The sequence below is a fragment of the Choloepus didactylus genome, chromosome 3 (genome assembly GCF_015220235.1).
Source record: "Choloepus didactylus isolate mChoDid1 chromosome 3, mChoDid1.pri, whole genome shotgun sequence".
Lineage (NCBI taxonomy): Eukaryota > Metazoa > Chordata > Mammalia > Pilosa > Megalonychidae > Choloepus > Choloepus didactylus.
In genome coordinates, this window is record NC_051309.1 from 72,534,933 (window position 1) to 72,561,288 (window position 26,356).

General features: G+C 37.4%; 2 protein-coding genes across 2 annotated transcripts in view; both read right to left on the minus strand.

The window, feature by feature from the left end:
• LOC119530298 (UDP-glucuronosyltransferase 2A3-like) overlaps positions 1-26,356 on the minus strand; it is a 352,297-nt gene that overhangs the window by 32,892 nt on the left and 293,049 nt on the right. The window lies entirely within an intron of this gene.
• The window catches only part of LOC119529472 (transmembrane protease serine 11E-like), a 71,648-nt gene that overhangs the window by 3,229 nt on the left and 42,063 nt on the right, over positions 1-26,356 (minus strand). The window contains exons 4-8 of the mRNA XM_037829918.1: positions 21,677-21,840; positions 9,809-9,847; positions 8,180-8,357; positions 7,035-7,294; positions 6,203-6,345 (exon numbers count right to left, since the gene is read on the minus strand). Coding sequence (XP_037685846.1) covers positions 6,203-6,345; positions 7,035-7,294; positions 8,180-8,357; positions 9,809-9,847; positions 21,677-21,840 — 784 coding nt within the window. The remainder of the gene's footprint in view (positions 1-6,202; positions 6,346-7,034; positions 7,295-8,179; positions 8,358-9,808; positions 9,848-21,676; positions 21,841-26,356) is intronic.

Below are 26,356 nucleotides of genomic sequence, written 5' to 3' on the forward strand. Positions count from 1 at the left end.
TCTTGGGTCGTGGAAGGCAGCACTTCCTCCTGTGCTAGGGCCACACATCCACATGTGTGTATCATCTCAGTCCCAGCAAGCCAGTGTGTTCACTCTATTGTTTCTGTGAATTTTTAGCATCCCTGAATCAGCCACCAACCATTCTGTGAATCCTGCCTGCCTACACTGCCCAAGTTATCTTTCAAGATACTAATTATTGCTTCTGTTTATTCTCTGGTTAAAAGTTGCACAGCCTTGAGGGATCTGTCAGGTTTTCTCTAACCCTATTTTTTTTTCATACCCCTGTTATTTTTAGTGAACAGTTTAGTGAGAAGCCAAACAGGAAGCTTTTGAAGGAGCATATGATATAATAGAAACTTCTAAAATTTGAAGTAAAATGCCTAATAAGGTGGCAATTGTAATGATCAAGAAATGAAGTAATGAGGGAATAGATTAGGGTATTAATGGAAGGGATGGAAAAATAGAGATAAATCTGAAAGCCATAATAGAGAGGGAAAATATTCTAAGACTTAATTTATTGCAAATGAATGAAAGGAAAGAGTGAATGAAGACTAAAATAGTGAAGCCATAACAGAAAATAGAAACTTGAAAATAAAAACCATTTAACATTTCATATTGACTGTTGAGTCTGAGTTGGCACACATTCAGATTTTAGTCTCATACTAACAGCTTAAACCATCTAAATGAAAATGGCTTTGAAGTAGGTGAAAATTTGAGACTCAGTTTGGGCAAGGAGTTAAATGTGGAGATGTAGATTTGGAAGCCGTTAATGTGATTGCTGAGTTCAAAGTAAAGATGACTTCTTTGACTGATTAAATAGACAGTAGAGAAAATTTTTATATGAGACCTACGTCTTGAAGGATAGTCGAGTTTATAGAGAGGGAAAGAAATATGAACAAAAGGAGGACCAGAAATGAGTGGCTGGAGAGGAAGAAAGGAAATCAGCATATTTTAGTATCTTACACAAGGAAGGATCACGTTTCAAGAAGGAGGAGATAGCCACATACCACCGAGATAGAAAAGAGTAGGAGACCCAAGTAAAGGTTTTTGCATATGAGATTATTGATGACTTTTGAGATTTTAAAATGTATGGAGTTAGTCAAGTGAGAAAAACTGACACTAGACATAAAAGGGGTAAAAAATGGTCTGCTTCTCTCCAGAGATAAGGAGGGATGATATAAAAATGACCTAGGGTTAAATTTGGTTCTTTGTCTTTACTTCTCTGATTTTTTTAAAGGATATTTACCTCTAATACTGTCATTGAAATGGCATTTTAGAATAGGAGACATACATTCTGATGAAACTATATGATATATGGGATTTGCTTCAAAATTAACTTATATTTTTGCAGGGGAAGGAATTAGTGGGATGGCATTACAGGATATATGGATGAACTAAGGTTGGTCACGAGTTGATAATTGTTGAAGCTGGGTGACTGGTACATGAAGGATCATTATACTGTTCCTTCTAATATTGTATACATTTGAAATTTTCTGTAATAAAAAATAAAAAACTGAAGGGACATATAGCTGTTCCTCTGAAAGTTAGGAAAGAAATTGCTATAAATAGAGGCTGGGATATTTGAAGGAAGATCATAAATAAGGGTTGTAAATGTGAAAACATGATTTTTTCAATAGTTTTATCAACCTGAACTTTGTGTAAATTTTTGTAATGGGAGCAATTTGCATTGGTCAGTGTCTTCCTCCAGGAACAATAAGGGCCTCAGAGCAGAAACAGGAACACAATGAAGTGAGACCAACCTTGACCATTTGCAGGGAGGTACGGTGAACGGTCGACTGAGTGAAAGACTAACGGAGCAGGGAGCAATGCTGAAGTGACTGACCCCGAGGTAAAAGTTGGAAAGGAATTCTGGTAAAGCCAGAAGTGGATTAAGTTGTAGTGTGTATATGACAGAATAAAGGAAAAACATGTAAAGTTGTAAAAAATCTAAGAAATGGATGGCGTGTCATGAATTTAGATTGGAAAGCATACATATTACAGGGAATTTCAAAGAGCAACATGGGGCTTAGAGAGCAAATTAAACATGGGACTGTCCAATCACAAAATAAAAATTAAAGAAGTATTGATTGTGTGGTCCAAGGCTTAGTTATTGACCAACTCCAAGATTTTATTAGCAATGTGGATAAAGACATAGAGGTCTTAATTTTCATATCTGCCAAAGACAAAATGTTGACAGTACCAGCCTATACACTGGAAAGCAAAATAAGGTTCTAAACAGTATTTATGCTGCAGACCAAGATTTACTTCTACCTCCTCTCTTTACCCAACCCTCCTGCTAAAACAGCTAAAATCCCTGGATATTAGGGAAAAACAAAAACAAATTTAAGAAGACTCTGAAAGGTATGAAGAAGAAGGAAGATGGGATAGGGACCTGAGGACTTGAGAAATGACAGCAGGATGTTCTGTGAGTTTTCCCTTTGCCTCACATATCCCAGACTTGGAGAGCTGAAGAAGCTGGCAATCTGGAAATGCCAAAGGATGCAGTCAAAAAAGAAGCTGTGGTAGACTGAATTATGTACAACAACAAAAAGACAGGTTCTTTATCTTAATCCACATTTCTGTGGGTGTGAATGTATTTGTAAATAGGACCCTTTGAAGATGTGTTATCAGTTAAGGTGTGGACTCATTTGTGCATAGGATCTTCCAAAATTCTATTTAGATGTGACCCAATGAACCAGAGAGGGCCCTAATCTGTATTATTGAAGCCCTTCATAAGAAGAAGAAATTTAGGTGCAGAGAGTCAGAGAAAACCACATAGGAGGAAACCAGGGCCATCTCCATGTGAAAGAGACTGACATCACCAGAATACTACTGACCCAGGGAGAAAGCATGAGCTTGCAGATGCCTTGATTTGGGACTATTGGCCTCTAAAACCATGAGCCATTCTTGTTGTTTAAGTCAACCCATTGTTTGGTATTTGTCATAGCAGCCTGGAAAACTAAGACAGAATGCTCAAGAGAAACCTGTTCTGTCCAGTCAAAGAACCAAGAAGGGGGAAACCCAGCAAGACAGAAAACTTTTAGACAATAACCTCTCTACTCCAGCCAAACACAGAAAAAACTGCAGCCCCACCCCATCCCCATCAGCAAGGACCAACTGAGGTGCCTAGATTTCCACCCTTACCAGGCTGTAAGAAGACATAATCTCTCTCCAGACTGGTATCAGGTAAGACTGAGTGGAAAGCTGTACTTTCATCCCTCCTGAGCAGGAACTAAAGCCCTTACCCACTGCTCCTCTGATATCAGTGGGGATCAGGTGGGGAGCATGGACTGTTGCTCCCATCCAGTAGTAATGAGACTCTCCTCTCCCTCCCCACTGGGATGGTATTAGAGAAGACCTAAAGCAGAGTCAGGATTCTCACTACCACCCAATGATAATGAGACTACCACCCCCATGGTGTTAGCGGAGGCCATGAGAGAGCAGTAACACAGGTACTCCTACCCCTCCGAGCAAGGGTAGTACTAGTGTAGCCTAGTGGGAAGTCAAATCCTACCTCCACTCAGCACTAACAGGGTACTACTCCCCAGCTGGTGTCAAAGGAGGATGAGTGGGGAGCCTGGTCTTTCACTTCCACCTGGCAGTAATGAAGTGGCACCCCTCTGCCCTTCGGAGAGCAGTCTACTTAAAACAGAAGATTTAACTATTTAAGTAATATCCAGAGCCTCAAAATGTAATACCGAAATGCCCAGGATACATTTGAAAATCACTTTTCATACCAAGAACCAGGAAAATCTCAACCTGAATGAGAAAAGACAATCAACAGATACCAACACTGAGCTCATATGTGTTGGAACCAATTGCCAAAGATTTTAAAGCATTCATCATAATTACTACCATGTTTGGAACATTTACTACCATGTTTGAAACAAATGCAAAAAATTGAATGTTTTAACAACAAAATAGATATAAAGAGAACAAAATGGAAATCTTGGAATTAAAAAATACAGTAACAAAAATGTAAAACTCACTGGATGGGTAAAATGCATAATGGAGATAACAGAACTTGAAGATAGAATGATAATAGTTATTCAATCTGAACAGTAGAGAGAAAATGGAGTAGGGGGAAAAAGCAGAAGTTCAGGGACCTGTGATACTAAAACAAAAGATCTAACATTCCTGTCATTGCAATCTCAGAAGGAGAGGAGAAACAAGGTGGGGCTGAAGGAGTATTAAAAAGATAATTACTAAAAATTTCCCAAGTTTGACAAAAGACATAAACCTACAGGATCCAGAGAGATGAGAAAACCCCAAACAAGATAAACCTAAAAAATTCATGCCGTAACACACCATAACCAAACTTCTGAAAACTAAAGACAAAGGAAAAATCTTGAATGCAGGAAAAGAGAAATGACACCTAACCTACAGGGGGAAAACAACTTGAATGACACTAGATTTCTTTTCAGAAGCCAGGGAGGGCAGAAGGATGTGGCACAATTTTTAAGTGCTGAAAGGAAAGAACCCTGAATTCTACATCTGGCAAAATTATCCTTCAGAAACCAAGGGGAAATAAGGACTTTCATAGACAAAGAAATTCTAAGAGAATTTGTCACCAGCAGAATTATCTTAAAAATGGCTAACAGAGATGATAAAAGAAGAAATCCTAGAAAATCTGTGAAAAATGAAAAGAAAGAATAAAACTATAGTAAATATAATAAACTTTCCTTCTCCTCTTGAATTTTCTGAGTTATGTTTGACATTTGAAGCAAAAGTATCTTCTGAAATGGTTCTCAATGTAAGCAAAGGAAATATTTAATACTTAAATTTATATTTATTAATATTTAACATTAAAAGTGAGGGGATAAAGGGACATAAAGGGAGGCAAGTCTCTATTCCACATTTCACTCAAACTAGTAAATGTAAAAACATACAGACTTCTTCACTGCAAAGGAGAGGCTAAATATGCTTATCATTGTGTCTAAGAGTCTCCCCATGAGTACCTCTTTGTTGCTCAGATGTGGCCCTCCCTCTCTAGCTAAGGCAACTCAATGCGTGAACTCACTGCCCTCCCCCCTATGTGGGATCTGAATCCCAGGGGTATAAATCTCTGTGGCAATGAAGGATATGACTCCCAGGATGAATCTGGACCCGGCATTGTGGGATTGAGAGCATCTTCTTGACCAAAAGGAGGATGTGAAATGAAACAAAATGAAGTTTCAGTGGCTGAGAGATTCCAAATGGAGCGAGAGGTCACTCTGGTGGGCATTCTTATGCACTGTATAGATAACCCTTTTTAGGTTTTAGTGCATTTTATAGCTAGAAGTAAATACTTGAAACTATCAAACTGCAACCCAGTAGCCTTGACTCTTGAAGACAACTGTAGAGCAATGTAGCTTACAAGATGTGACAGCGTGATTGTGAAAGCCTTATGGATCACACTCCCTTTATCCATTGGATGGATGGATGGGTAGAAAAATGGAAACAAAAATCTAAATGAAAAATAGAGTGGTGGGGGTTTGGGTGTTCTCCTTTACTTTTATTTTTTATTCTTATTTCCCCTTTTTCTGTTATAAGGAAAATGTTCAAAAAATAGATTGGGGTGATGAATGCACAACTATATGATGGTACTGTGAACAACTGATTGTAAACTTTGGATGATCGTATGGTATGTGAATATATCTCAATGAAATTGAATTAAAAAAAAAACACTGTAGACTATGATAAGTTTTAGATACAGAATATAATACCTAGAGGAGTCATTTAAAAAATTCTGCAAATAGATATTATAAAAAAAACCTCTATAGATGAAACAAATGTAATTCTAAAAAAAATATTGTATGATTCTATTTATATGAAATTTTACAAAATGACAGAATTATAGAGGTGGTGAACAGAACAGTGATTGCCAGGGGTTAGGGATGATGGGAAAGATGGAATTGTGTGTTTCTATAAAGGGAGATCTTTGTAGTGATGGAAAAGTTCTCTAACTTGATTGTGGTGGTGGTTACAAGAACCACACACCTGATAAAATACCATAGAATTATACATACACATTGTACCAATGTCAGTTTCCTGGTTTTTATATTTTACTGTATTTATGTAAGCTGCAACCACTGGTGAACACAGGGTGAAGGGTACATGAGACTCTTTTGTGCTGCTGTTGCAACTTCCATAAATCTCTGATTATTTCAAAACAAAGAGTTAACCAAAATTATGTGGTGTAGTAATAGATAAAACCACTTACCTGGCATGCATCTCTTTGGCCTTTCAAGGAGCCAGCACATAACATTCTAGGAGTTATGGCATCATTGTAAACTTGAGGTTCATTGCATATTTTAGTGTCTATGAAATCCACTTGTACTTGCTGAAGATGATTTTGACTGTCACCTAAAGGGAAAAAATTGTGTTTGTAGATATGCATATATTTCATAAATCTGTATTAAGTCATATACCATTATTAAGATGGTAATATAGAATTTCAGGATATGTATTTTTGAGATACAGTAATATTTGGAAAGATATAGCCTTTCAAACTTCTTCCTAACTACTTTAAATGAAAAGTTAGGTGCCTAAGAAATAAGCTTAAGTTGTTCGAGTAATTTCCATTCAATTGTTAATCTTAGAAGGAAGCTGCAGGAGGGGAGAATGGTGGCTTTATGACTGTGATTTTCACAGTTGGGTATATTAATGCTCTCTAATCTGCTATGTCATTAATTCCTTAGTATAAAGTTCAGTAGCTAAGAGACATATTTACTCTTTCAGTCACCTTACCAAACACCATTACAAAGTAGTAGTAATGCATTTAACAATAACCTGAGGCTTATTGATTGTACATGTTGGATGGATTGTATAATTGGTGAATAAAACTGCTTTAAAAAAAGAAAAAAAAAAGTAACTTGAGGCTTGAAGAAATTCATGTGTTTTCCGAATGCCTTGGTTCACTAGCAGGGCTTGACTTGACCCAGGTCCATATGATCAACCATCCAACATATTTTGGCACAATAACATCCCCTTCTTTAAATTCCTTAGAATACCAAATTATATTACTATAATTAGGTTTCTTTTCAGATGATTACCATCATTTTGCAGTGCTCCAAATCCTGTCACAAACATCTGATCACCCGAGTGGAAATCATGGGTAGCATCAGGGAGACAAATTCTATGTACTTCATTACTATAAGGAACAGGTCTAGAAAGTTCTGCAACTGAAATATCATAGTCATGTGATAGATAATCATATTTTTCATGGACAATTATCCTCCTGAGGCCATGTTTCATTTTTGGAGGCTTTATTGTTACTCCAAACGAAGCAGTCCATCTGGCTGGATCCATATACCTGGAGATAAAAAAGGAAGAATAAATTCCACTTCACCATGCTACCAACAAAATGTTTTCATATTAAACAATTCAATCTGCAGGTGTCAGGATAAATTTCTCTTTTTAAAAGGATAGTTTCTATGTATAGAAACAAACTTTCCAATCTGAGCATCAGGCTCAGGGGTCAAATCACAAGTGGAAGTGCCACCCTACATGCCATTTCACCAGATCTTGGGTCTTATGACATTTGTGGACATCAGTGTCTCCACGGGGACATCTGGAAAGCATAGTCTATGCAGAAGGAGAGAAATAAATGTATTCTATGTATCCCATATTCCTTAACACAAACATGCACAGCTCTCTGAAAACCAAGGCCATATAATAATTCAATAACACATTACTATAAATATACCATACATATTTTGATCTGGGTTGAAAGGGCCTCTGTTCCTCGGAATAGAAGTCAACATATTCAGTTGTGTAATTTGCTACTTCCAAATTTCTTTGTACTGAATTATTCTTTTTGCCATACGGAATTTCCCCATTGGGGTCAAATCTATAGTCCACTCAGCTCCATCTCTGACACATTTGCAAAAGAGAGACATGGCTCTTTTCCTTGACCTCAAATTCAAAGCCCAAAGATGACTAAAATTCCTACTTTCACTGACAATGTACTGTGTATTTAGCATTTGAAAATTTGTCTACATGTACTTTGAAACCATTTCAATTTCTGGACTGTAAATCCTCTCAGATTTACGAGTTTCCCATTCTTTCTGATGTATTCATTTTCTTTAATTAATGCTGAATTTACCTCACTAAATTTAATTTCATGAGGCATTTTCCTCCTAAAATGTCCTCGATTTATGTTGCTTACCCCTATTCCATTGCAAGCTTCAGGACTTACGTTCTAAAGCAGTGAGCTGCACTCACAAGCCATGTGCCATTAATTAAAGTTGCTCCACAGCGATGGATCCCATCCCATTGCAGGCTAGCTTGCCATGGCCATTCACCCTCTTCAACCTCCGTCCCACCAACGATCCTGAGACTGTGGCTTGTAGACTTATTCCTTCGTGTTCCACAGCCTGCAAAAAGAGATAATTGGTTAGACCTTGTTTTAAAACAACAAAATGCTTTCACCATGTCCCATATTCCTTGTACTTTTTCCTCCAATAGTACCAAATATCTTTTCTTGGTCTTACCTTTCCTTAAACTGTAATGCTTCATTTTGTTAAACACTCTTCATCATTTAGGATTTAATTCAGTTGTTTCCTCTTCTAGGGTGCCATTTCCAACCATTCTCCTGAACCTAAACTCGATTGGTAGTGTGTTTCTTAATGCTTCCCTAATAACAATAATAATAGTAAATGTGTACACAGATAAGGCATACGTATGTATTTATATGGATGCATATGTATCTGTGTATATGCATGTAAGTGTATATGTGTATGTGTATATCCTTCCACATTGTTTATCAGGGTTCCTCACTCATGGCAACACTGACATTTGGGGCCAGATGTTCTTTGTGGTGGGGGCCTCTCCTGTGCTTCATAAAATGTTTAGTAGTGTCCCTGGACTCTATACACTAGAAGCCAATAGCATTCATTCCCTACCTCCCAAACATAACAATCAAAAATATAACCTGGGAGTCAAAATCACCATTTGTTGAAAACCAGTGTTTTAGAATTAAGTGTTCATACATTAGTCTCCTCCAATATAGTATGAAATGCTTTTGGACAGAATTATAGCTTGTTCATCTTTGTATCTCTATGGCCTAACACAGTACAACCACATAATCGGTACCCAATAGATATCAGCTGCAAGAATATGTGTCATTTAAGTAATGGGATTATCTTTTGGTTTTAAATTAACCAAATTTTGAGTTGGTGAGTAGCACTTTTTCTTCATCCTTTAAGATAAATGTACTAATGCACTAGTTACACAAATATTAAATGTATTCTCTAATCATGGTGGAACACTCTGCTATAGGTTAAGAGAAGTACTAGAGCTAGAGTCAAAACTTTTAAAAAGTGTGGGTAAAGATATTATTTGGGCCTTCAGTGGTGTCATCAATATATATCTCAACCCCATAATCACCTGCTATTTCAGTAACATGATATTAACAACATCAAGAAGATTTTATTTAGGGTACAGTAAAAATACATTTCTGCATCTAGTTGAACAATACCAACACATAGCTTATGTTTATGTGTTGGTATTAGATATGAAAGTTTATTCCAGATATCTGCAGTCAGAACTTTGAGAAGTGAACATTTTGCCTCATCTTTGATAGTGTCACATTTCACTTATACCAAAAATCTGCCACAGGCAGAAAAATCCACTCCAAAGGTCTCCCAATTTTGTCTCTCTGTAGCAATACGATACGCCTCAGAAATAAGATAAAAGCAATATCAGCTGTGCTCAAAGAAAACTTTATTCTGTCCCTATAATACCAACAAAAATTAAGTCTACATTATCTAGAGTGTCTTTTTTTTACATTAAGGTAATACAATTTTAATAAATGCATCGAACTTACAATTGTTCAGGTAGTTGTCTGTTTCTGTCTTGTTGATTTCTGAAATACACAGAAATGGTGACTAGAACAAGTTGAGCACATCAAAATTCCATTGTCTCCGTATACTTCAAATACTAAAAGACTGCTTAATTATGTTATGAGATAGTAATTCTAGGTTATAAAGAAAGCAACACAGTTAGTTTATCATAGTCACAGTGTATTCATTCCTCAGGGAGAAGAGAGACCTGAACAGTGTTTCTAAAACTTTGGTGAAGAATCACATAGAGAGTATCTTTATAATACAAAATCCCTGTTCCCCTTCCCAGTAATTCTGATTCCTTAGGTTTGTGTTGAGGCCCAGGAATCTGAATTTTATATCAATAAGTAAAATAAGTGTCCACAGCTGCTATTTGCAATATACTAGTTTAAGCTACAACATTGATTCTCCGAATGTAATCATATTTTCATTGACCATTATTTCAGGATATTTAACTAAGTGCATAGGCATATTCCCACTTGTAGAATATCTGAGTGGCAGCTCCATAAATCAATCCTAATTCCCATTTAAAAGATATTATTATCCCTTTCTAAGTCTTCATTCTGCTGAAGTTTTGGAAAGACAGTTTTCCCTTAAATTGTCATAGAACCTCAGCCGGTGGTACCTTAGCTTGTTGACTTCTCAGCATTCAAGTCCTAATCCTATTCAAACCCTAAGCCAACCAACATATACATAAAACTCTCCATAGATTTCCAATTCCTGACTCAGTAGATTTCCAACAATCAAAACCATTCTCCTTGAATATGGTAGGATGATGTTCAAAATGCAAAAATTTTAACAAGTTAATTTTTATTTTAGTATTTAATAGTATTAAGCTGGTAGAAATCAGTATTCTAGAAAGTAATTTTTTTTCATTTTCAAGGTTTCTTTCTGATTTTGGTGCTTTACCCATTCTGGCTATTTGAGCCTGGGGAGAAATGACAAAAATAAGGATGAATTGACCACTTAACTCCCAGCAAATAATAAAAAGACCATAACCAAGTTCCCTGTTTCAAATAATAACATTTTCTTCTCTATCCCAAGTCTTAATAGGGAAAGTTCTGGCTTTGCATTGCAATAGTATGTGGTGGTTTGAAATTGTATATACCCTAGAAAAGCATGTTCTTAGAGTTAATCCATTCCTGTGGGTGAGAACCCATTGTAAGTAGGATGTTTTGATAAGGCTGCTTCAGTTAAGGTATGACCCACTCACTCAGAACAGGTCTTAATCCTATTGCTTTAGTCCTTGATAAGAGAATGAAATTCAGACAAAAAGGAAAAGCCATGGAAGAAAGAAGCTTAAAGCAATGAAACCAGAAGAAAAGGGAGAGACCAGCAGACACTACCATATGCCTTGCCATGTGACAGAAGAGTACAAGATCGTCAGTAGCTGGATTTTAGAAAGAAAGCATCACCCTGATGAAACCTTGAATTTGGATATTTTCATGGCCTTAAAACAGTAAGCTTGTAAGCTAATAAATTCCCATTGCTAAAAGCCAACCCATTTCATGATATATTGCTTTCAGCAGCCTAGAAAACTAAACGATCCTACTAATAGGGCTGGCTTCATGGACTTGCAACCTGTGCAGAAGCATCATATTTAGTTTAATGCTCTGCTGTTGCTTTCCTGAAATTCTTAATAACTTCATCTTTGAACTTGTATTTTGAAAGTGAAGGCCAATGGGACGATGTGTGGGTCCACCATTTCCTGCCTCCCTACTAGCATATAGCATTCACAATGCAACTATGAGACAGCATTCCTGTGGACCCACAATGTGTGAGAGTTCAGAGAAACTCAAAGCAACTGCAAGGTAAGTGTGTTATATCTATGACTAAGTAAGCCGGGTTTCACTAACAGGAGGTCATGTTTCCTGTTTGAAACTGAACACACTTCAAATACAGAATGAAGGCAATGTCAATCTAAGAAACAGGAATGACCATGTGTTTTGGTTTGCTAAAGCCGCTGAAATGCAATATACCAGAAATGGATTGTCTTTTTCAATGGGGATTTATTGGGTTGCAAATTTACAGTTCCTAAGGCTATGAAAATGTCTAAATTAAGGCATCAAGAGGTAGATAACTTCTCTGAGAAAAGGTCAATGACATCCAGGGTTCCTCTGGCATGTTACTGGCTCTGTTGAACCTTCTCTATTTAGCTTCTGATATCAGTGGCTTTCTCCAAAATGTCTCTGGGCTTCTGTCTCATTTCCTGTGGGTCCTTGCTTTCTTCTCCTGGGGGCAAACTCTAGATTACATATCTTCTCTTTCCAAAATGTTTCTCTCAGCTTCTCTGAGTTCTCTCTCTCTCTCTCTCTCTCTGTGAGATTCTTAAAGGACTCCGGTAAAGGATTAAGATCCACCTTGAATGGGAAGGGCCACATCTCCACAGAAACAATCTAATCAAAAGATCCCACCCAAAATATGTCTTCCCTCACAAGATTGGATCAAAAGAGCATAGCTTTTTATGGAGTACATAACAGCCAAACCAGCACACCAAGGAATCCATTATATCTTTCCTTACTCCTTCACTGTATTGGCTAAAAGCTTATGCTAAATATAGTGACATTGAAGGAAAGGGAAAGATAGGGCAACCCAAAGTTCTTTTTCTCTTTAGTCTTTCCTTGTTCACCAAGAAACTGAGGGTAGAAACTGTTAGTAGAAGTTACAAGTGTCAAGAAATGAAACAAAAAGAGAAGAGTTTGTCTTGTGCAAGAATGCAGTGGTACCATATATTTAAGACACTGAAAGAGAAAAATTTCCAGGCAAGAATTTCCTACCCATCAAAGATGTCTTTCAAAAATAAGGGAGAGATTAAAATATTCACAGATAAACAGAAGTTGAAAGAGTTCATTAATAAGACACTGGCCCTATAAGAACTACTAAATGGAGTATAGTACTGCCAGCTGAAAAGACAAGAGAGAGAGGTCTGGAGGAGGGTACAGAATTGAAGAGTATTGGTAAGTGTAACTAAAGGATAAAGAGAAAGAGAGAAAATTAGATCTGACAAATAAAAACCAAATGATAAGATGGTTGAATTAAGAGCTGCCTTTATAGTAATAACTTTAAATATTAATGGGTTAAATTCCCAAGTCAAAAGACACACATTTGCATAATGGATTAAAAAAATATAATCCATCCATATGCTTTTTATAAGAAACTCATCTTAGCCCAAAGATACAAAGAAGTTGAAAGTGAAAGGATGGAAAAAGTTATTCTATGCAAGTAGCAACAAAAAAAAAAAAAAAAAAATCTTTCTAATATCATACAAAACAGACTTTTAATGCAAAGATGTTATAAGGAATAAAGAAGGGGAGAACCTAAGATGATGGCTAGGAGAGACAGGGCAAAAAAAAACACCTCCATGAAAAATAATAGATAAAAGCCAGAAAATGACCCTGAACACCTGTTCCAGTGATGAATCAGCTGGAAAAGTTCTGCTAAATCCACAGGGACCGTGAACTTGGTGAAAATGAGAGTCTGCATTCTGAAACAAGTGAGTTAGCCTGCTGAATATCTGGCAGCCACACTGCAGTGTGGGGAAACCATGGGTTGATGTTTGGAGGCAGACTAGTTCTTTTTTTAAAAAAAAACCAGAAACAGCTACAGATACGGCAGTGAGAACCACACACAGAAGCGTGGCAGGAACTGGCTGTGCGAACGCAATACCTGGCGTGGAAGATTGCCTTTCATGCACCCGCTGATAATTGCCTTGAAGAGAAACAGGCAGAGGTAAGCCAAAGGGGGAAAATAACCATGCCCCTTGCAGCCATCTTCCTGGCGGGCTGGGAATGCTCCTACCCAGCGCCAGAGACACAGCCCAGAGCTGCACCAAAAAATCCAGTGTGACGTGAAGTGTTTCCAGCAACATGCACACACACTACAATATTGGGTATGGACAATAGCCTTTAGCACACCCACAGCTAATATTACGGGAGCTGGAAGGCAGAGTTGTGCGAAAAGGGGGAAATTAACATGTCCCATACAGCCATCCTTACAGCAGGCTGGGAACACACCTACATGGCCCAGCAGCCCAGAACTCCTTGACCTATGGCATGCACTTGTGACGTAGCACAGCCTTCCCTCATCAGAGGCCCTAGAAGGGCATAGCTTGGAAGAGGCACCCACTTGGAAATCCCAGGGACCATAAGCCAATACCAAGGACATGTGGATCAGTGGCAGAGACAATCTGTGGCAAGATAGAATTGAAGGTTTAGACTCTTGCAACAGCCTTAAAACTCCAGGAACACCTGGGAGGTTTGATTATTAAAGCCACCCTCCCTCCATAACTGCTCAGACCCATGACCCAGATTCAGGGTTGACAGCACCAACATCACACCCAAACTTAGTGCACCAATTGGACCCCACAAGAATCAGACCCCCACACACCACAAAGACAAAGTTGGGGAGAACTGACTTGAGGGGAATAGGTGACTCGCAGACACCATCTGCTGGTTAGTTAGAGAAAGTGTACGCCACAAAGCTGTAGATCTGACAAATTAGAGATTAGTCTTTGAATAATCCTACATATCCTAAAAGAACCCTATCAAGTGAAGCAAATGCCAAGAGGCCAAAAACAACAGAAAATTTTAAAGCGTATGAAAAAACCAGACGATATGGATAACCCAAACCCAAACACCCAAATCAAAAGATCAGAGGAGACACAGTACTTGGAGCAATTAATCAAAGAACTAAAGGTAAACAATGAGAGCATAGCACAGGATATAAAGGACATGAAGAAGACCCTAGAAGAGCATAAAGAAGAAGTTGTGAGAGTAAATAAAAAATAGATGATCTTATGGAAATAAAAGAAACTGTTGACCAAATTAAAAAGATTCTGTATACTCATAGAACAAGACTAGAGGAAGCTGAACAGTGAAATCAGTGACCTCCAGGGCCACAGAACAGAAAATGAAAGAACAAAAGAAAGAATGTGAAAAAAAAATTAAAAAAATTGAAATGGACCTCAGGGATATGATAGATAAAATAAAACGTCCAAATATAAGACTTATTGGTGTCACAGAAGTGGAAGAGAAGGGTAAACGTCTAGAAAGAGTATTCAAAGAAATTGTTAGGTAAAACTTCCCAAACCTTCTACACCATATAAATACACAAAGCATGAATGCCCAGTGAACTCCAAATAGAATAAATCCAAATAAACCCACTCCAAGACATATTCTGAACAGTCAGATACTGAGGAGAAGGAGCAAGTCTGAATGGAGCAAGAGAAAAGCAATTCACCACATACAAAGGAAAAACATAAGATTATGTAGTGAGTACTCAGTGGCCACCATGGAAGCAAGAAGGCAGTGGCATGATATATTTAAAATTCTGAGGACAAAAATTTCCAACCAAGAATACTTTATCCAGCAAAGCTCTCATTCAAATTTGAGGGGGACCTTAAATGTTTCTCAGACAAACAAATGCCAAGGGATTTTGCTAATAAAAGACCTGCCCTACTTCAGATACTAAAGGGAGCCCTACCAACAGAGAAACAAAGAAAGAATACAGAGATATGGAGAAAGGTTCAGTACTAAAGAGATTCAATATTGGTTTATTAAAGTACAACAAGAGAGAGAGGGAGAAAATATATCTGACAAATATAAACCAAAGGGTAGGATGGCTGATTCAAGAAATGCCTTCACAGCAATAACGTTCAATGTAAATAGATTCAACTCCCCAATTAAAAGATATAGATTGGCAGAATGGATCAAAAAATATGAACCACCAATATGTTGCATACAATAGACTCAACTTAGACTCAGGGACACAAACAAACTGAAAGTGAAAGGATGGAAAAAAAATATTTCATGCAAGCTACAGCCAAAAGAAAGCAGGAGTAGCAATATTAATCTCAGAAAAAATAGACTTTAAATGCAAGGATGTTATGAGAGACAAAGAAGGCCACTAGACACTAATAAAAGGGAAAATTCAACAAGAAGAAATAACAATCATAAATGTTTATGCATCCAATCATGGTGCCACAAAATACATGAGACAAACACTGGCAAAAGTAAAGGAAGCAATTGATGTTTCCACAATAATTGTGGGAGACTTCAACACATCATTCTCTCCTATAGATAGATCAACCAGACAGAAGACCAATAAGGAAATTGAAAACCTAAAAAATCAGATAAATGAATTGCATTTAACAGACATATATAGAACATTACATCCCAAATCACCAGGATACACATTCTTCTCTAGTGATCACAGAACTTTCTCCAGAATAGACCATATGCTGGTACATGAAACAAGCCTCAATAAATTTTAAAAAATTGAAATTATTCAAGGCACATTCTCTGACCACAATGGAATACAATTAGAAGTCAATAACCATCAGAGACTTAGAAAATTCACAAACACCCAGAGGTTAAACAACACACTCCTAAAATAAATGGTTTCTAATGTAGAATGTAGGGGAAATAGCAATAGAGAGCAATTAATGAAGGGGGAATGATAACCGAATAAGAACAGATAAGCTATCATGGGAAAATTTAATGTTCTGGGAATGCCCAGGAATGACTATGGTTTGTTAATTTCTGATGGGTATGGTAGGAACAAGTTCACAGAAATGTTGCTATTTTATGTTATTTTCCTGGGGTAGCATAGGAACATGTTGGACTCCCTTATGGTTTGTTTGAAATGTTTTTATCGTACGTTTTCTTTTTATTCCTTTTTATATAGTTGATTTAAAAAAATGAGTCAATTAAAAAAATGGAAAAATATGCAGAGCCCCCTCGATGAGCTGGTGGAGAATGCAGGGGTGCTGGGCTCCCATCTCTATGGTTGCTAATGTGCTCACAGACATGTGTACTGGTGGTTTGATGGCCTGAGCCTTCTACCACAGGACTTGTCCTTGGGAAGACTGTTGCTACAAAGGAGAGGCTAGGCCTCCCTATAATTGTGCTTAAGAGCCTCCTCCCAAATGCCTCTGTGTTGCTCACATGTGGCCCTCTCTCTCTAGATAAGCCAACTTGGCAGGTGAAATCACTGCCCTCCCTGCTATGTGGGATCTTACACCCATGGGAGTGAATCCCCCTGGAAATGTGGAATATGACTCCCTGGGAGGAATCTAGACACAGCATCATGGGATGGAGAACATCTTCTTGACCAAAAGGGGATGTGAGAGATTCCAAAAGGAGCCGAGAGGTCACTCTGGTGAGCACTTTTATGTACAATATAGACAACCCTTTTTAGGTTCTAATGAATTGGAATAGCTAGCAGTAAATACCTGAAACTATCAAACTAGAACCCAGAACCCATGAATCTTGAAAACAATTGTATAAAAATGTAGCTTTTGAGGGAAACAATGTGACTGGGAAAGCCATATGGACCACACTCCCCTTTGTCTAGTTTATGGATGGATGAGTAGAAAAATGGGGGAAGAAAAAAAAAAGGCACCCAGTGTTCTTTTTTACTTTAATTGTTCTTTTTCACTTTAATTTTTATTCTTATTATTTTTGTGTGTGTGGTAATGAAATGTCAAAAATTAATTTTGATGATGAATGCACAACTACATTCTGTAAACAGTTGAATGTACACTTTGTTTTGTATGACTGCATGGTATGTGAATATATCTCAATAAATATGAATAAAAAAAGAAATAAAGGACACTATATATTAATAAAGGGGGTAATTCACCAAGAAGAAATAACAATCATAAATATCTATGCTCCTAATCAAGGAGCCCCAGAGTACGTGAGGCAAACACTGGCAATAAAGGGAGTAAAGGATGACTCTACCATAATAGTGGGAGATTTCAACACACCACTTCATCCAATAGATAGGACATCTAAAAGAGGACCAACAAAGAAACAGAACCTAAATAATATGATACATTAGCTAGACCTAATAGACATATATAGAACATTGCACCCCAAAACACCAGGATTCACATTCTTCTCAAGGACTTATGTAACATTCTCCAGTATAAACAATTTACTGGGGCAAAAAATAGGTCTTAATAAATTTATAAAGATTGACATTATAAGAAAACCCTTTCACCGACTTAATGGAATGAAGTTAGAAATCAATAACAAATAGAGAACTGGAAAATACACATACATGGAAGTTAAACAACACACTCTTAAACAATCAGTGGGTCAAAGAGGAAACTGCAAGAGAAATCAGTAAATATCTTGAGATGAATGAAAACAGGAATGCAATATGACAAAATGTAGGGAATGCAGTGAAGGCAGTGCTGAGAGGGAAATTTCTAGCCCTAAACACCTACATTAAATAGGAAGAAAGAGCTAAAACCAATGACTTAAATGAAAAACTGGAGAAACTGGAAGAAGAACAGCAAACCAATCTTAGAGAGAGAAGAAGGAAAGAAAAACAAAGATTAGAGCAGAAATTAATGAAATGAGGAATATAAAAACAGTTGAGAGAATCAATAAAACCAAAAGTTGTTTCTTTGTGAAGCTCAATAAAATCATCAACCCCTTAGAGAGACTAACAAAAACAAAAAGAGGGAAGCTGCAGATAATTAAAATCAGAAACGAGAGGCAGGGGACATAATCATGGGCCCTGGAGAAATAAAAAATCCTAAGAGGTTACTATAACCAACTATATGCCAACAAACTAGACAACTTAGATCAAATGGACAACATCCTAGAAACACAGGAACAAGCTACACAGACTTTAGAAGAAATAGAAGACCTCAACAAAACAATCAAAGAGATTGATTAAGTCATTAAAAAAATAAAAAATAATAATAATAGCCTACCAACAAACAAAAGACCAGGTACAGATGACTTCACAGGAGAATTTTACTGAGAATTTCAAGAAGTAATATAATTTCTGCTCAAACTCTTCCAAAAAAATTGAAGAAGAGGGACCACTACTTAACTCATTCTATGAACTCAGCATTACACTAATACCAAAGCCAGATAAAGATATTGCAAGAAAACTTCAGACTAATATCTCTAATGAATATAGATGCAAAAATCCTAAACAATATACTTAAAAATAATATCAACACCATATTAAAAGAATTATACACCATGAACAAGTTGGTTTTATCCCAGGTATGCAAGGGTGGTTTAACATAAGACAATCAACTAATATAAAACACCACGTTAACAAGTCAAAAAGGAAAAGCCACATGATCATCTCAATTGACACAGAAAGGGCATTTGTCAAAATTCAGCATCTCTTCATGATAAAAACACTTCAAAAAGGAGAAAACAAAGGATACTTCCTCAACATGATAAAGGACATACATGAAAAGCCCACAGCCTACTTCATACTTAATTGTGAGAGACTGAAAGCCTTCCCTCCATGATCGGGAACAAGACAAAGGTGCACCACCATCACCACTGCTATTCAACATTATGTGAGAAGTTCTAGCTAGAGCAATGAGGCAAGAAAAAGAAATAAAAGGCATCCAAATTGGAAAGGAAGAGTAAAACTTTCTCTATTTGCAGATGGCATGAACCTATATGTAGAAAGTCCTGTAAAAACAACAGCCAAGCTACTTGAGCTAATAAATGAATTCAACAAAGTGGCAGATACAAGATCAACATGCAAAAATCAATGGTGTTTCTATACATTAGTAATGAGCTATCTGAGGAAGTAATCAAGAAAAAAAAACATTTATAATAGCAACTAAAAGAATCAAATATCTAGGAATTAATTAAAACAAGGGTACAATAGACTTGTAAACAGAAAACTACAAAACATTGCAAAAAGAAATCAAATACTACCTGAATAAATGCGAAGACATTCTGTGTTCATGGATTGGAAGACTAAACATCATTACAATGTCAATTCTACCCTGTAGAATTGATCTACAGAGTCAATGCAACACCAGTCAAAATTCCAACATTCTTTGCAGAATTAGAAAAGTGAATTATCAGTCTTATTCTGAAGGGGAAGGGGCCTCAAATAGTTAAAAACATCTTGAAAAAGAAGACTGCAGTGGGAGGTAGCTTCCTCACCTTAAAGCATATTATAAAGCCATACTGGTGAAAACAGCATGATACTGGCATAAATATAGGCTTATTGATCAATGGAATCAAATTGTGAGTCCAGAAATAGACCCATAGATCTATGGTCAATTGATTTTTGGCAAGGCTCCCAAGCCCACACAAATGGGATAGAACAGTTTTTTTAATAAATGGTGTTGGAAGAACTGGATATATCCATAACCAAAAGAATGAAAGAGGACCCCTATCTCACACCCTATACAAAATTAACTCAAATGGATCAAAGACCTAAATATAAGAGTCAGTACAATAAAACTCCTAGAAGAAAATGTAGGGGGACATCTCCAAGGTCTAGTGATATGCAGTAGTTTCTTAAACTTTACATTCAAAACACAAGCAATGAAAGAAAAAATGGATAAATGGGAACTCCTCCAAATCAAATATTTCAGTGCTTCAAAGGACTTTCTCAAAAGGGTAAAAAGGCAACCAACCTAATGGGAGAAAATACTTGGAAACCACATATCTGATAAGGGTTTGATTTCCTGAATACATAAAGAAATTCTACAACTCAACAATAAAAAGACAAAAAAAAATTTTTAAATGAGTAAAAGATGGAATAGACATTTTTCTAAAGAGGAAATATGGATGGCTAAACAGCACATGAAAGGATGCTCAGCTTCACTAGCTGTTAGGGAAAATGCAAATCAAAACCACAATGACATATATCGTCTCACACCTCTTAGTATGGCCGCTATTAAGCAAATAGGAAACTACAAGTTTTGGAGAGGATGTGGAAAAATAGGAACACTTTTTCACTGCTGCTGGGAATCTAAAATGGTACAGCCACTGTGGAGGATGGCTTGGTGTTTCCTCAGAAAGTTAAGTATAGAATTGCCTTACAGTCCAGCAATCCCACTACTCAGATATACCCAGAAGATCTGAAAGCACGGATGCACACAGACGTCTACATACCAATGTCCATAGAGGCATTATTCACAATTGCCAGAAGATGGCAACAACCCAAGTGTCCATGTGGTATATAGGTATATATATACAATTGAATATTATTCAGCCATTAAAAGGAACGAAGCCCTGAAGCACATGACAACATGGATGAAACTTGAGGACATTATGTCAAGTGAAATAAGTCAAGCACAGAAGGGCAAATATTGTATGATACCACTAATATGAACTCATTATAGCATGTAAACTCATAGACATAAAATAGAATATAGGTTAGCAGGACATAGAATGAGGCTAAAGAAGGGGGAGCAGTTGCTTAATACATGCAGAATGTTTAACCAGGTTGAACTTAAATGTTTGGAAATGAACAGAGGTGAAGGTATCACATTATTGTGAGAAAAATTAACAGTGCTGATTATTGTGTGAATATGGTGCAAAGGGAAAATTTAGTCATGCATTTCACCAAAAGGAAAGTCAGAGGTTAAAATGTGGGAATGTATAATATAGTGAATCCTGTGGTTGACAATGTCCATGATTAATTGTATAAATATTAAAAAGTTCTTCCATAAACTAGAGCAAATGTTTGACACTATTACAAGGAGTTAATAATAGAGGGGTATATGGGGAAAAGGTACCTATTGCAAACTATGGACTATAGTCAACAGCAATATTTTAGTATTCATTCATCAACAGTAACAAATGTACTACACCAATAGAGGGGGTGATAAAGCGTATAGGAGGATTTGGGTTTTTTTTATTTTTATTAATGAAAATGTTCTAAAATTGATTATGATGTTGTATGTACAACTATGTGATGACACTGAGCCAGTGAACTTCAGATGGTTTATATGGTGTGTGAATGAAAGGGCATCCAAAAAAAATAACTGTTGCCCAAGACCCAACCTAATATCAAAGCATTCTACATAAGAAAAGTAAACTAAACGAGATTAATATACTTACTTTTAATTTCAACTGATTCAGGATCTACTTTAGGGGGTCCTACAGTGTCTTGTAACTTTTCATGCAGAAAATAGCGAATATTTACATTTATGGTTTCAGGATCCTCAGTAGAGGGAAATCTAAAAATCAACAGCATGTGAGCCAGCACTCCATGTTCCTCTTGACTGTGGAACAAAAAAAAGAAAAATGGGGTCTTAAAGATACAGCCTAAAATGCAGTTTAATACCATAAACAACACAACCTGTATATTTTATCATTCATTTGAAACACAAGCACACAAAAATCTATAACTTAGAAACATGCAATTTGTTTCTTTCTATATTCCTATTGTTGACCACATACAGAATCCATCTCCAACTCAGCCAGGAAATTACTATGTCCGTGGTCTCCCTTACCACCAAGAGGTCTACTTAAGTACACGACTATTAATATATTTTTGGAATTTCTCTTGTCAGTCATTCAAAATTAGCAAATAAAATACATGTTAAATATGAAATCAACTGTGGTTTTGGCTTTCAGGTATAACTCCCAGTGGCTTAAATCCAGTGATTTCCCCTAAACCACCTTCAGGCTCTCTGAAACAATGCCCTAAGCTTGGCTGAATTGTATTGATTTCAGGCTATTGTATTTTTAAGATACAACGTTATTTAAGTTAATTGTTATTTGTATGAGTTGCTACCTTAGAAGTACCTTAGAATCTTCCTTGACTCCTCTTTCTCATTCTCTGCCAGCCACTCTACCCCAGCCTTGCCAACCGTCAGTTGTTAAAGAATCTAACTCCTTACTGTTTGCAGCATCAACCCCTATTTTCATAAACTGTAAATGGGAAATTCAATTAGCGTCTTTTATGTTTTGGAGGGCAGATTTGTTTAGCTATTATAAATACTCTCTGCATTTCCACTTTTAGGAATTTAATCTTCAAATACTCTCTTGTGTTTTCAAGGAGATATGTATAAATATGTTCATTGTAACCTTGTCTGTAAAACAGAAAACAAGTAACAATCCCAGTGTCCATCAATAGTTGGCTATATCAAGGTTGACACATTTGTCATGAAATACTGTATAGTCAGCTAAAGAATGAGATAGATTTATACAGTAATTGGAAAGATGTTAAAAATAAAATATTAAGGGAATATGTTATTTCTAGAAGCAGAATTATTACAGAAGACTTGTTTTCTATTTTATATAATACTGTATTATGTGAATTTTACATGACTTTGCATTGTTTTTGTATTCTGAAATAATACAAATAAATTTTAAGAGATTATTGTTGTGCATCTTATCCACTTTCATTGTCTGAGCAAATCTGTACCATCAATTATTTATTCTCTCTTCTTTCAATTATGCTATTCCTATACTGACTGGCTGATAAAAGCAAACAAACAAAATCCTTTCCCAGCCCCAGCTATTTAACTTATTTCTCACCTTATCCCAACAAATCTTCTTCAAAGGATAAATTACATTCTGCCTCATATTTACTTCATTGCATTCTTGCTTCTTCCCCATTTCATTCCACTGAATCATCTCTCCATGTGAACATTAATGGCTTACTACTTAACATAGCCAATGGATTCTTTTCAGTCTTTATATCACTGCTGAGCACTCCCCCAGTGAAATTTCTGTCTCTAGCATCTGTGATGGCTCTCTCAAGGTTCTGCTTTCTGATCTGCTCTCCAAGTTTATTTCCAAGATTCCTACTTAACTTCCATTCCTTTCAATATTGTGGTCCTTCAAGCTTTATTCAGCATCCTGTTTTTTTCTTGCATTATCCCTTGCTTCTGAAAAATTTTACACCCACACTTTCCAATAATACTTTGAGATGATGATGATTAAATGTATAATTTCAACTCAGTTCTCCTTTTTCTCCACCAAGTTGGACTCATATTTCAGGCTCATATGCTCTCCTAGTATTTTAACTCAACATCTCTAAAACTGACTTCATCTCTCCAATAAACTCATTCTTCTTCCTATTGCAATAATAGAAGAAATAATAAGGAGGACCAAGACTACTGGGATGAAGAGGTGAATAAATTGGAAAGTGGTTTTGAAGATACACTTGGCAAGACATTCATAAAGTGTTGAGGGGCCCAGGAAAGGGAAGAGTATATGATGAATTCCAGGTTTCTCATTAGTGTGATTGGGTTCTCCTTAAATTAGAGAATTTCCTATGGATTTGTCATGTTGAAATGTCCAGAGTGGGTATACAGTTCTAGAAATCAGGAAATAGTTCTGATTTGGCTGTTGATAATATATGAAGCCATGGGGGTAGATGAAGTTACCTTGAGAGAGTGAAAATTTTAGAGAATGGCAAAGTAGATATAGATCCAGAAAGAAGAATGTCTCAAACACCAAACAGTTCAGAATTTTCAGGGACAGTGCCTCAGACAAGTCAGCTAAGAAACAGAATGAGAATTAACTCTTGGCTTTTTATCTTGAAATAGTGTTGGAAGCAGTTCTTCTTAATTTACTTTTGAGAAATACAAATAATTGGTAATGCAATATATTATTTAAAATCCTGAGGGAACCTAAGATGGCAGCTAGGTGAGACAGGACAAAAAAAAATCTCCATGAAAAATACTAGAAAAAAACAAGGAGGAGACCCAGAGTACCAGTTTCAGCGATGCGCCAGTTGGATGAGGCCTCCTAGCACCACAGGGGCCATATACTTGGTGTAACCAGGAGTCTGCGTTCCAAAACGAATAAGTAAGCTGGCTGGAAGACCCGCAGCCATGCTGCGGTGTGGGGAAGCCAGGGGTTGGTGGCTGGAGACAAACTGGTTCTTTAAAAAAAAAAAAGGGGGGGGGGGAACCCAGGAGCGGCCGCAGTTGCCGATGGTGGAAACCATGCAGCGAAAGATGACAGGAGTGAGCTGAGCTGGCCTCTCGGTGTCGGCCATGGAGGATAGCTTGTGGCAGACACCCTTGGGACCAGGGGAGTGCAGGGGAGAGCCGGAGGGAGGGAGAAGCCCCGCGGCTTGTAGCTGGATCCCCGGAGGGCTGGATAAACTCCTGCCCGGAGCCGTGACCACAGCCCAGAGCCCCATCAGTTGTCCCAGAGCTGGGAAGGAGGAACTGTGCGAAGAGAGGGGGTTGTGGAGATGCCCTGTTCAACCATTTTTGCGTCGGGCTGAGAGCACCCCAAAACGGCAGGGCAGCCCGGGGCTTCCCTTGAGGGATGGCACACAGTTGTGACGTAGCACAGCCCTCCCTCAGCAGAGGTCCTGAAAGATCACAGCTGAGAAAGAGTGCCCGCTCAGAAAACCCAGGGACGCTGCACCAAGTCCAGTGGTTTGTGGGTCAGCAAGAGAGAGGGTCTGGGACAGATCCAAAATGAAGGCTTAGACTCTTGTGACAGCCTTGAATCTCCAGGAACACCTGGGGGGATTGAATATTAAAACTGCCCTGCCTCCCTGGCCACCCAGACACATGCCCCACATTCAGGGCAGACAGCTCTAGCAACACACCGAAACTGAGTTCACCAACTGAACCCCACAAGAATCATTTCCCCACACACCACAGGGACAAGATTGGGGAGAGCTGACTTGAGGGGTATAGGTGACTCACAGACACCACCTGCTGGTTAGCTAGAGAAAGTGTACGCCACCAAGCTGTTTTTCTGAAAAATTACATTGGCATTTTTTTTTAACAACTTGAAAGAACCCTATCAAGCAAAGCAAATGCCAAGAGGCCAAAAACAACAGAAAATCTCAATGCATATGATAAAACCAGACAATATGGAGAACCCAAGTCCAAACACCCATATCAAAATATCAGAAGACACCCAGTTCTTGGCTCAATTAATCAAAGAACTACAATCGAGGAATGAAAACGTGGCAAAGGATTTAAAGGACATCAAGAAGACCATGGCCCAGGATATAAGCAACATAAAGAAGACCCTAGAAGAGCATAAAGAAGACATTGCAAGAGTAAATAAAAAATAGAAGATCTTATGGAAATAAAAGAAACTGTTGGCCAAATTAAAAAGATTCTGGATAGTCGCAATACAAGATTAGAGGAAGGTAAACAAAGACTCAAAGTCCTAGAAGTCCATAGAACAGGAAATGAAAGAACAAAAGAAAGAATGGAGAAAAAAATCAAAAAAATCAAAACAGATCTCAGGGATACAATAGATAAAATAAAACGTCCAAACTTAAGACTCATTGGTGTCCCAGAAGGGGAAGAGAAGGGTAAAGGTCTAGAAAGAGTATTCAAAGAAATTGTTGGGGAAAACTTCCCCAACCTTCTACACAATATAAATACACAAAGCATGAATGCCCAGCGAACTCCAAATAGAATAAATCCAAATAAACCCACTCTGAGACATATTCTGATCAGACTCTCAAATACTGAAGAGAAGGAGCAAGTTCTGAAAGCAACAAGAGAAAAGCAATTCACCACATAGAAAGGAAACAACATAAGACTAAGTTGTGACTACTCAGCGGCCACTGTGGAGGCAAGAAGGCAGTGGCATGACATATTTAAAATCCTGAGAGAGAAAAATTTCCAACCAAGAATACTTTATCCAGCAAAACTCTCCTTCAAATTTGAGGGAGAGCTTAAATTTTTCACAGACAAACAAATGCTGAGAGAGTTTGCCAATTAAAGACCTGCCCTACTCCAGATACTAAAGAGATCCCTACTGGCAGAGAAACAAAGAAAGTAGAAAGAGATATAGAGAATT